Genomic DNA, 13143 nt, shown 5'->3' with positions numbered 1-13143 from the left:
AGTATTTAAATTTCTTCAAGTTTGTACAGGGTTTAGCTTTATGATCAATTTTCTTAATGGAGTAATCTACTTATTCGCTAATTTTATCATCCTAATACTACAATCAATCAATGCATAGCCCTAATAACCAAAATTTTTAAAAATTGTAATTTCAATAAAATTTAATTTTTAAAAAGTTAATTTTCCAAAAATTATGGCATGTTTTCTGTTGAGTTTTCGTTGTGGGTGGGGCTTATTAAAGAAGTGTGAATTTGTTACAAAGTTACTAACCATCAATGGGAATTTCGTCTTTCAAACATTGGCAACACTGCTCATTGGCAGAACGGCCCCTTTTGAGCAGGCGACAGGCCCAGCCATAGACGACAAGATTCTAGTAGGAAAGATTCTGGGCAACTATCAAATACTTCGGATATTGAAAACCAACAGTCAAATCAAATTATTAAAATGACCAATTAATTCGACCAAATACCGCGAGGTTTGAAAATTTGAACAAAATATAAATTCTACCAAATATCAAATTTTGATGTGATGCAGATTCTATCAGAAAGGAAAACGTGTTAATAAATGTGTGAAAAAATTAGGAATAATTTGTAAAACGTACTCTATCCGAAGAAGAATATCAAAAATGAAGCTTTTTATTATAATTATAATTATTAACATCAAATATATCAGACAATAGATAAAACAAGGCCGAAACTATTTTATATATCAATATAAGTAAAATCATAAGTCGATAAGGTTCCCCTAAGTAAACGTCTAGAACTCTTAGGCATCGAGCACACACGCGTTAAAACTAGCAACTCTTAGTGGCCACGTCCTCCACTACCCTTTTCTGAACAGTATTTCGCGAAATGCATTATGATGCGCATAAAGGTATATTCAAAATTTTCATCAAATTATTTTATCGCTTTCCAATATAATTCATCAGAAAGTAAATATAGTAATTAGAAATAAAAGTTGTGTTTCTAAAGGTATTTATTTTTAAAATTTGAGATCTAGACGTGTTTTGTCACTGTGTACATTTATCAGCCCTAGCGTGGCTGCTCTAACAAGCAAGATAATAATATAATTTTAGATGTAGAAATTTTGAAAACGAAGATGGTGCTTTTGTCCTATCATTCGGCGTCAATTTTCTTCTCACACGGACAATAACGTTAACATGGGGCCCTATGCTAGACCTTTACTTAGGGGACCTTATGATAAGCTTATGGTAAATTATCACAGCTCAGTGCTGACTTTTTAGCATGTATCACCATTTTATCACACTTAATTTTAACACTTCAGTTTGACTTATAATAAGAGTTATTCATTATTTACCTCTTACCATGCATATACCACAATAATTTCGGTATTAAGTTAGTTTTTCAATAGATAAAAAATTAACTATACCAATTTATGGCACAATATAGTTTTAGAGCAATTTCACTCTTCTACCAACAATAAAATCTTCCACATCATGTCATTCCTTATATTTAAAGTTAGCTTGTCCTAAAATTTTGCAAAATAAATTGGTCGAATCAAATAGTGGCAAATACCTAGCACAGCTCTACATATAAGTTATTTATGCGATTTCTATGCCCCTTTCCCCTATTACCTCTGGTGTAATTAAAGTCCCCTCGCACCACTTTGTACTAAACCTAGGAGTAAGACTTTAACCGCAAACCCGTTGATGATTTTTAAGATAATATGCCAAGGCTACGGTCTTATACACTTTGAAACCCAGTGTAAGTTGGTTTGAATCCCAGTTTCAATAAAACTTGTGATAAATTCAGCGTCAAAACTGTATTTAAAGGGAGTATAATCCGTCTTGATTGGTTAGGGTGTATAACCTTTTTTGGAATTTGGGGGTAAAACCTGAACAAACTAACTCCTTCCCGCCCCTCGCTAGGAAGGCTTGTGGAAGCTACTCGGTACAGTCTAAGTGCACCCTACCACACAAGAGGGGTTGTACCCCTTTAAACGATATTGTGTGACCGTGACTTTAGTATCACCATAAATTTGTTAATGGCCGCCTGAGGCTTTGTAATTTTTTGTGCCAGTAAAAACTCAATTTTTTCTGTTTACGACAACAGGTTTGGTTCATATTAAATTTATTTAGGTTATTTCCCAAGTTTTATAAAAACGAATGCAATTTAAAAGGAACATCGGTTTATTTACGCGGGAGCATCAGATATGTTAAAATGTATATAAAAAAATCGGGCTCTTATTTCTAGCCCTGCATAATTTTTCATTGTGGCTTCTCCCTCACCTGTAATTAGTTTTAGTTCCATTTTCTGTCGATGACGATAACTCGTTAGTAGTAATTCCCTTTGGTCTGCGGACTGGACAATTTCGAATATTATTTGTAAGTTGAATTTCGAGTATAATTATTAAGAAAAAACCCTCTTTTGATTATTAATTGTGATTGATTTTAACCTATATAGCGATCCTAAAGAGTTTCAATCCCCATATCTTGGCTTACTTTACGTAATAGTGTAATAGCATGATGGAAAGATAAGGTCACAAGGAGAGCTGACAGCTAACTCTGTCTTTTATGTAACAAAGGCGGTTTTGGAATTACGATTTTATCGCCACCTGGCCGTCATACGGTACAATCATTAGCGTTTAGCACAGGAAATTTAAGATGTAATGTTTAATTTTTATATATTTACTGACTTTTGTTGATCTTTAGGGTAGTGGAAAAAATATATCCCTTAATTTAATTTCCCTTGAGCATTACAACAATTTAAAAAGGAACAGCTCGAACGACCGTAGAAACGACGATTTGATTTATTTTGGTCTTCAGCCCTGCGTCAGTCATCACGCGGTATAAGCCTCCACGGGCGCCACCATATTTGTTATCTAACGACGGATAGAGGCGCTGCAGTCAGCAGGGCGCCCATGCACTTATCCAAAAAAGCCCGGAGCCGGCTCTCCTTATCTTTCTTCCATGGTAATAGTGGGCAGTGGCTTGGTAGAGTTGAAAATAAGACGTTTGAACACCAAATTATGTAATGTAATTTTTACACATTGATTTTCGTAATCTATTAATTATAAATTTTTAGGAGACACGATTTTGTACTTTTTTCAACACGGGGGGGGGGTGGAGAATAAACAAATATGTCTAGTTTTCAAATGTCGAATCGTTAAAGACAACTAAAAACACATGTAACTGCTAGTGCACTCCCCCAGCCCACTTGTTAGTTTAAAAGATTGCGTCAGATGGCACTGTAGTCGTTTCGGTGTTTTGAAATTAGCGACATTTTTTAAAAGCTATAACTCTTGGTGGAAATTTTTATTTTGTGCTCGTAAAAAGCTTTCCCAACAAACTCATTAAAGGTGATAAGTGCATAAATACAGACATCTCAACATAAATTACTTTAAAGTTTTTTAGATATAAAGATGGGATTTAGTCGAGGAGACGTTATTTGCAGATCCGAACCACTGGTGTTTGCCGTTATCAAAAGCGAAAAGGGAATATTTTGCGACTATTGTCTAAGAAATAGCAACGAACCCGTGTTCAAAGGAAATGAGTTTTTGCAGCCATTACAAACTAGACCAAAGCCACAACGCTGTAGTCAATGCCAACTGCTTTATTTCTGCGACGTCCATTGCCAAAGAAAGGCCTGGTCAGATTTCCACAAGCTGGAATGCGCCCGTTTGAAGAAGTTTCCGCTGGAAGGCAAAGAACTAGTCATGGCCAGACTCTACACGAAGATAAAGATGGCTGGAAAAAGTGGAAGAAGCTTATTACGAGAAACTGTCAGCTGCTATAGCAGGTCGTGCGATGATTTGATGGGACACCACGAAGAAATCTCCCAAAATTTACTAAAGATGTTGTATTTTGAGATGATGCAGGGAGTAAAGTTGGAGATGTTCTTCCCTGACCTTTATGACCCCAACAGCGAAGCCGACAGGATGCTGCTCTTCGATGTTTTTTGCAAATTGTCCGTTAATGGGAATGAAATCTTTGACGATGGATTTGATAAAGTTGGATGTGGCTTGTATTTGGGTTTCTCAATTTTTGATCACAGTTGCGACCCTGATGCGTACTGGTCCTTCAACGGCAAAACCTTGGTAGTTAAAGCTATCAAAGACATTCCGCATGATGACGTCAGGAGAATAAGCATTTCATACCTGGACATTGCCCTGCCAAAAGCCCAAAGACGAGACATTTTAAGGCGCCAGTTTTACTTCACTTGCCACTGTCACTGTTGTTTGAATGACGAGAAGGAAGCTGCCAGATTCCAAATACTGGACGCCCAGAATGCCACCGACTTAAACGTGGTCGCTCTGTCTGAAGCATTTTACGATCAACGTGTAACAATTCGCAAAAATTCCGAGTCTGACGGTGAGTTAAGAGCGACTCTGAAGGAATGCGTGGCGCTTATCAAAAAGCAAGAGACTGTCTTGGGCGAATACCACATTTGTCGATTCCGCCTTCTTAAAGTAGCTTTTCAGTGCTGTTTTAATCTGAACCTTGCGGAAGATGGCATTTCTATGGGACTCGAACTTCTGAAAGTCCACACATTTTACTACGGGGAAAATCACCATGAACATGGAATTTTGTGGAGTAAAATATCTCAATTGTACTCTAAAATTGGAAAAGTAAAACACGCATTCGAATCACTGTTGAAATCACATAATATATTTAAAGTGTTATTAGATGAAGACCACCCTGCGGTTCTTCTTGGTAAACGCATTCTATATAATTTAGCTCAGTATCAAATAGCCATTTAAATTTATCTGCTCTGAACCATTACACGATGGATATTTCACTTTTCTTGTAAAAGGACTTGATCATTTAATCATTTTCAAAACCTTCTCTTTGTTTTTAATGTTTTATCACTCAACATAATATTAAACACAAATATATTGCAAAAAAAAGCAATTTACTGTATGTTACCAATATTCACATTAAAAATTTCATATTTTTAATTATTGACGTTCTTTATCCGTGGCGTTAATATTTTGTGGTACTTAAATTTCGAGTAGCTCCGATTTTAATTCGTGGAAGTGATGATCATTCAAACCATTGGAGCCCGTGACGACTTTTGGTATTGAAGAAAGTGCAAATTTGATGATATAAAAATTTAGTGATGATGTTACTTGTCGATATTAGTGTCGATCAGTTTGGAATATTTAGTAGTGCCGTATTATTTTGTAGGATAAGATATTCATATATTTTGATTTGAATTGACGATTTTATTCGAGATTGAGACTTTTAGTGGCGCGTTTTAAATTATCCAAATGCCACATGCCCTTGGAAATATTTAAGTTTGGGTGCTGTGGCAAAACCACTTGGAGCTAGTAGTCTAGCTGAAATTCGTCAACCAGTTTCCGACTGAATGATTGGTTTGCGTAATTATGCACCATTTCAAATCTGGACGGCTCACCTAGGGGAACACAACGAGGAATAACAACCTTGGGTGAAATTTTGGGAAAATGGATTCCCAAAACCATAATGGAAGAATCTTTGGACAAAAATCTATTTTTCTAGCTAGAGTCCATAATTTAACTAATACCATACAGAAGATATAATATTTCCAAAAAAATGAGGGTATTAAAATACGTTAACGTTGGTTTTAAAGTAATAACTAAGAAATATTTCGTTAAGCTATTAGTTCAATAACTTAAGTCACAATATTGGGCAAACATCGGAAAAATTGCTACCGGGAAAATTTTTTGCATGTACCTTCATTAGGTCATTATCAACTTATCAAGTGTCGAAAATATTCATCATTTGGTTGCGAGCACAATTTTTTATGGCGGAAAAAAGGAGCACAAAACTGTTTTTTTTTTGGTAATATCTCCGAATGTATTGTATCTACGGCTATTAACCTAATTACGTCCTTTAGGCCCCGGCTATTTACTACAAAAACGGTTTTATGAAAAATTTCGTTGCGCACTTGCAGTTTGAACGTTGTACCCGAAACGGAGTTTACAATTTGGCGCCTTCCTGGATTAAATATTCGGCCGCCAGTCCCCTCCGCGATCGCCTGAATTTGTTATATAATTGTTGGTAATTGTTCCATCCAGAGGCCTAGATGGGCGCGCTCTGAGCTCCAAAGAGTGCGAGAGCTAATTTTGAGCGCGAACTGCACCCTCGGGCAAAAAAAGGAGAAATTCGGCTTTTGCCCATCTCTGTCCAGAGGGAGACCCGTTTGCTTTTCTCTGGTCACTGTGCTGATATTTGGCATCAGTTAAATCCGTTTCAAAGATATGCGGTTTGTAACAGTTTTACCCGTTCGACTCTTCTTTCATGACATTTTCTTTAAAACAATTGTTGAAACACGCCTTATAATTCAACGAAGCTCCTCGCACTTCTTATTATCCATTTCGCCATCCACTTCGTTACTGCAAAAAGAACAGCACTCTCTAAAATTGAAAGAGGTTTGGTTCGATCGCATTCTTCTTTTTGAAAAACTACATGTTGAACAAATTCATTAAAATGTTCAAGCAAGTGGCGGCTCGGAGTGAAGTAGCTCTTTTTTCAATAGATGTCGCTGGCGTTGAAATCAAAAATTCGTTACTTGCCCCTCGCGTTGATTGGATCGTTTGTTAATTGGTAAATAACCTAAATTACAGCAATTATAAACAATATTTTTACCCGGGATAATTCATTTAGGTTAAAAGTCCACTAAATAGAGTATAAGCTGTCTAACTATTATGCTCTACAATCATGGCTCTATAGCGGCGTTATCATTTGGCTATTTTGAATTTAAGCTTCCTTTGCCATTAATAGATGGCACCACGTTCTCCAGTAAAGTCGCGATTTCCCCCCTCGAATTTCCATTTCGAGTTACTAATTAGGTAATTTGTTTTGCTTAAAAAAACGGGTAAGTCCTGTTTATAGAAAACAAAAGTTCCAAAAACACTCGCATAGAGTAACAAATTTTGAACAGCAATAACATGCATTTTCCGTTGAATGACCCGCCGAAACCTCTTCAAGTTTGTTTGACGTCGACACGCGTAACTTTTCATTGTGCATATAGTAGACAATTAGGCTGTGTCCAGCAAACTGTTGGGGATAGAAAACAAATAGAATGTTTAATTCATAGCGGATTAAAATTGCGACAATATCCTTTGGGAGACCGTTATAAACAAGTCGGCCCAGGCCGTAATATTAGTTCCACATCGGCGTATTCGGGTGGGCAAACCCATACATACTTAGTAGACACAGGTAGGTTAACTAATACAAAAGCTGTTGAGGCTATGTGATTTCCTATCGTTTGATATATAAATTGCCATCCTAAGTTAAAGCGTGGATGCCGCCCACCCTCAGGATACGCGGGTGGGCAAACCAATATAGAAGCTGTTGAGGTTATGTGATTACCTATCGTTAGATTTATAAAATACCATCCTATTTCTTATCGTTAGACAGACGGAAAGTATCAAAGGTGAAATAGGTAAGCAAAACACGACGAACATAATTCTTTTAAATTATTGAAATTAGTGGAAATATGATTTAAAGAAATTCTTAAACTGGGATTCAAATGTGTTTATTTTAGGAAATTTATATCAAACATTTGGGAAGTTTAGGCACCAAAAGTCATGTAAATTCGAAAATTCATAAAAAAATACCCATGAATTTATTTGTCGGAACAGAAATTAATAGAATATGTCATTTTCGAATTTTATATTATCTGGGTGATTAAATTGGTATTTTCTTAGGGCAGATATTTAACATGGATTATTAACAACTGCATGAATCATATTATTTCATGAATGCATTTATGTACTAAGAATATGGAAATCAGTAGATAGGAAATCAGTTGAAGACGCGTCAGTGCGATGATTTCATCGCAATTTTTCGGCCGTATTACAATTTTCATGGCGTACGATATCGTACCATTCAGTGACTCTCCCTTTAAGGGGGTTGGTTGTAGGGGGCGGAAATTAACGGCACTGCGTGCGCGTCAAAGAGTGCTATCGAATGAGATCAACTTGTGTTTTTCGGTCACTCTCCCTTTAAGGGGGCTGGTCGGAGGGGGCGGAAATTAACGGCACTGCGTGCGCGTCAAAGAGTGCTATCGAATGAGATCCACTTGTGTTTTTCGGTCACTCTCCCTTTAAGGGGGCTGGTCGGAGGGGGCGGAAATTAAAGGCACTGCGTGCGCGTCAAAGAGTGCTATCGAATGAGATCAACTTGTGTTATTCGGTAACTTTCCCTTTAAGGGAGTTGGTCGGTGGGAGCGGATATTAACGGCACGCGTGAGGGGGCGGAAAATCTCTGGATCAACTAAACAAACTACAAAAGTGTTCAAGGCTTAAAGTTCAAGCATGGCATCCGAAGAGGACGGCGTGGCTCACTTGTTTTAGGCGTTGGTTTTGGAAACTACGCGGCGAGAAATCTGGGTTCGAAGCCCGGTGTCGGCAATAAATTTAATTTATTTTTCGCCGCTCCATCTACCGTGTAGTCGCTTTCCACAACGCCGACGCCAACGCCAAACAAACAACTTCGCTTTTATTTTGAAACAAGTTGGCAAGCCAAAATATACCTCTCCTCGGAAGAATGGTCCCTAGTGGTATTAATTTCTCGAGACGACCCCAGTGGCGTAACGACCAAATTTGGGCTCCCCCGCAGGATATCAAAAGGGCCCTTTATATAAATAAACAATTTTTTTATTTCCCCCATTTTTTCAAGTTCTCTGAAAATATTGGGGATACGTGCCAGATTTCTACATTTTTACCAATAGTTAAAACATAATTTTTTTAATCATTTAAAAATTTAAAGAAATTAAAATCAATACTTAAAACGAAAGGGCCCCCTATTTGGTAAAATGTCATGCCCCCCCCCCCCCCCCCGCGGTCGCGGGGTCTGCAGGGCTTAGTTACGCCACTGGACGACCCTTAAAGATATCTCCGCAACTCAGAGTTATTTACTAAAAACGTAATCCCGGTTCTATTCCGCCCGGTATAAAATTTTAATTTTAATTTAAATAATTGAGACGAAACAACCGAGTTTAATTTATTCAGAATAATATAAATTAAGTAGTTACAACCGCGAGTTAGACGTACTAAAACAAGGCACAATTGAATTTAACCCTATTTACAGAACAAGTTTATCAGTTAAATATAATACGAAGCAAATTTTAATGAAATAAATATCTATTTGTATTTTTCTCGCTTACGAAATACTTGCTGCATCTTTAACGCTCATTACCTCTCCCTAGGAGGGGTTATACAATCACCGTGTCTGTCTGTCAGGCCTGCGAACGCGTTCGCATTTTCGGGGCAAGGGGTAATCATTACGCAGTTTCTCGAAGGGTTGGCAAAACCACCGTGTGACAGTTCTAATTCAGTTTTATTGGATATTTCGTTATTGTAATGTTTATGTGTAGGTTGTAAATGTTGAATTCGTGTTGTGAATGTTGTGGGTGTTGAGTTTGTCAGATGATGGTTGTAGATGTTTGTTGTAGATGTTGAGTCTGTTGTATTAATATGGGCGTTTTCTCTCCAACTTCTTCTTTATGACTTTGGGACGGACCGAGTCCTGAGTGTTATGCAACCTCTCAACGTCCGATGCCAGGTTTTCCACCAATTGTACACGGTATTCGTATTAGTATCAATTTGCGATTCACTAGCGCCGGGCCGGGAATCGAACCCGGGTCTGCCTCGTACAAGAGATTTACTCTAACCACTCAGCCACCAACGCTTGAGTTTGGTTGGTTTTTTTTTTTCGTTAACGCCTACCGTCGCGCCGGTTGTCATGGGTGTGTATTTTCCAACTCCTTATTGACTTTTGGGACGGACTGAGTGCTGAGTGTTATGGCAACCTATCAACATCCAACGGCAGGGTTTCCACCAATTGTTCACGGTATTCGTTTTAGCACCAATTTGCGATCGCATCGGGACGTTCTACCACAGAACCACCGACACTCATTATGCTTCATCGAAAATTAGACCTTCAGCTTATCGGAAGCGTATTTAATAGAGTATGAAATTTTGGTTTAATTGATATAGAACAAGATTTCGTGTAAGATTTAAGTTATTGCATCGAAGAAATTCTAATTTAGCGATTTCTCTATTGATTAAAAACGAATGTGCCACCCAGGTTTTGAACCCGGGCCGTTCAGTCAGGCAGTTGAGCGCTCTACCACAGAACCAATGATAACTCATTGAAAGCATAATAGTTAATAAATGCAGATATAGTGGTGCGTGACGACACCTGGATATATCCTCCGAGGAGAGGTAATATTACGGGCTTGACCGACTTGTATTTTTTTGATATGTATAAAATTTTCAATTGTGGAAATTGATCAATTTGTAGTTAAATACGATCGTCGTCAGGAGTCGATCCCGGGGCACTCTCTTAGAACGCGGACGTTTTACCGATGAGCCATTGACAATTACATCGCTTAAGTTTAAATACTAGTAAAACCGGGATAAAAATAAACGTAATATTTGTTTGGGTGGGTAGATTATAAACACGTTACGTAGATGTTTATTTTGTTTTTAAAGTCTACATTTTTTACGTATGAAAATTTAAAGGTCAAATCTTGTTTTAGCGCAGTCAGTAGATAAGATAAAGGGTAGAACCCGTTAGTTTTTCTAATTTATTTAGTTTTTTCAGAACTTCGTATATTCTTATCTATTGTGTTTAGCGTATTTGTTTTCAAGCTTAATAGTTCATTTATGAAGAAAATATTGAGTTGCTCTGGTTTTCTACTCGGTAGTCATTACTTCGTAATTTATTTTAAACGTTTTCTCGACTGATTAAGATGTTTAATGCAGTTCAAGGTCGGTGAAGTTGGCCCCCCTATCGCCATTTTGATAAATTAACTATTTGATTAAAATACACCCATTACGCACCATTATGCACCACCAATACCGCATTATGCACCCATTGGGCTCGGAAGGAAAAAGCCACTCTAAAGGGGGGGGGGTAACTTTACCATAGCCCCCCCACTTTGACTTTTCACAATAACAAGTTAACCAATCAAAGGCACTCATTATGCACCGTTATGCACCACACGCCAATCATTACGAACCAGTATCATAATAGAGTTATTTAAAATTTTAAATGGGGGGGGGGCAGGTTTACCTCAGCCCCCCCCCTTTCACCAATCGCGCCAAAAACGGTGTTATTCTAACGCACCCATTACGCACCATTATGCACCACATTCGATATATTATGCACCATACTAGTTAATGGAAATTTTTATTTTTTACATTTTGGTCTATCCAAAATTTTTTTAAACAGACGGAGCAGATTTGAATTTACCTCAGCCTCCCCCATTCAATAATTAAGATAAAAATGGTGCCAATATAACGTAAGCTCTAGCGTAGAATTATCTTCCGTACTCAAATTATTAGGCACCATCACATTATATCATTATTTAATTATTAAATCTAATGAAATGCTCTGCAAAAGAATAACAGTATTTACCTGGATAGCTTTTTCCGCAAACTCCCGGATTACAATTAATTATAATTTCGCATCACACTTACAATTTGTTCGCTGTTCAAAATATAATATAAATAATAAAATAGAAATTTATAAATAAAAATTTGTGGGTAGTCAAAATTGTTAATGAAAATTGTCAATATACTTATTGCACATACCCTTTTTGTATGGGGTAAAATAAACCGCTACAAATGTGTGACAAAAACAGACGCGATAAACATGAAATAGCCCACAAGGCCCTAATTAAGATTTAAGGCCGAAATAATCGGTAAATAAATATACACATTTGCGGTAAAAATAGCCACTTTGTACAGGAGCTATTCACCAATCCCCCTAAAAATTGTGTCTTGCATTATGCACCACAGTTGATTTATTATAAACCATACTAGTTAGCGGAAATAATTAATTTTTTAAATTTAGACTTTAAATTTTCAATTTTAGCGGGAAATGATTTTCGTTTAACCGACCTGAAATTGGTTCCATTCAATTGCACTCATTACGCACCATTATGCACCACAGTCGATTTATTATGCACCATACTAGTTAGCGGAAATAATTAATTTTTAAAATTTAGACTTTAAATTTTCAATTTTAGCGGGAAATGATTTTCGTTTAACCGACCTGAAATTGGTTCCATTCAATTGCACTCATTACGCACCATTATGCACCACAGTCGATTTATTATGCACCATACTAGTTAGCGGAAATAATTAATTTTTAAAATTTAGACTTTAAATTTTCAATTTTAGCGGGAAATGATTTTCGTCTAACCGACCTGAAATTGGTTCCATTCAATTGCACTCATTACGCACCATTATGCACCACAGTCGATTTATTATGCACCATACTAGTTAGCGGAAATAATTAATTTTTAAAATGTAGACCGTAAATTTTCAATTTTAGCGGGAAATGATTTTCGTTTAACCGACCTGAAATTGGTTCCATTCAATTGCACTCATTACGCACCATTATGCACCACAGTCGATTTATTATGCACCATACTAGTTAGCGGAAATAATTAATTTTTAAAATTTAGACTTTAAATTTTCAATTTTAGCGGGAAATGATTTTCGTCCAACCGACCTGAAATTGGTTCCATTCAATTGCCCTCATTACGCAGCATTTTGCACGACAGTCGATTTATTATGCACCATACTAGTTAGCGGAAATAATTAATTTTTAAATTTAGGCTTTATATTTTAAATTTTTAGCAGGGGAAAATTACGTCTAACCGCCCCACTTTTACTAATCCTCCTAAAAATGGTTGCATTCAATTGCACTCATTACGCACCATTATGCACCACAGTCGATTTCTTATAAACCATACTAGTTAGCGGAAATAATTAATTTTTAAAATTTAGACTTTAAATTTTCAATTTTAGCGGGAAATGATTTTCGTCCAACCGACCTGAAATTGGTTCCATTCAATTGCACTCATTACGCACCATTATGCACGACAGTCGATTTATTATGCACCATACTAGTTAGCGGAAATAATTAATTTTTAAATTTAGCCTTTATATTTTAAATTTTTAGCAGGGGAAAATTACGTCTGCCCACCCCACTTTTACTAATCCTCCTAAAAATGGTTCCATTCAATTGCACCCATTACGCACCATTATGCACCACAGTCGATTTATTATAAACCATACTAGTTAGCGGAAATAATTAATTTTTAAAATTTAGACTTTAAATTTTCAATTTTAGCGGGAAATGATTTTCGTTTAACCGACCTGAAATTGGTTCCATTCAAT

At 36.8% G+C, this 13143-nt stretch overlaps 1 protein-coding gene across 1 annotated transcript; it reads left to right on the top strand.

Moving 5' to 3' along the window:
- The first annotated feature begins 3381 nt into the window (after positions 1 to 3381).
- Positions 3382 to 4719, top strand: LOC149959412 (histone-lysine N-methyltransferase SMYD3-like). The gene has a single exon (XM_090167367.1). The coding sequence runs from the start codon at positions 3382 to 3384 to the stop codon at positions 4717 to 4719; it is 1338 nt and encodes a 445-aa protein (XP_090023493.1).
- The last annotated feature ends 8424 nt before the right edge of the window (positions 4720 to 13143 follow it).

This window comes from Leiobunum rupestre, chromosome 2 (assembly GCF_980474605.1).
Source record: "Leiobunum rupestre chromosome 2, qqLeiRupe1.1.hap1, whole genome shotgun sequence".
Taxonomy (NCBI): domain Eukaryota; kingdom Metazoa; phylum Arthropoda; class Arachnida; order Opiliones; family Sclerosomatidae; genus Leiobunum; species Leiobunum rupestre.
This window is presented reverse-complemented; position numbering and strand designations above follow the sequence as displayed.

Bases quoted from the DNA above. Each gene is read 5' to 3' on its own strand.
- LOC149959412 (XM_090167367.1), top strand. From the start codon at position 3,382: ATGGGATTTAGTCGAGGAGACGTTATTTGCAGATCCGAACCACTGGTG.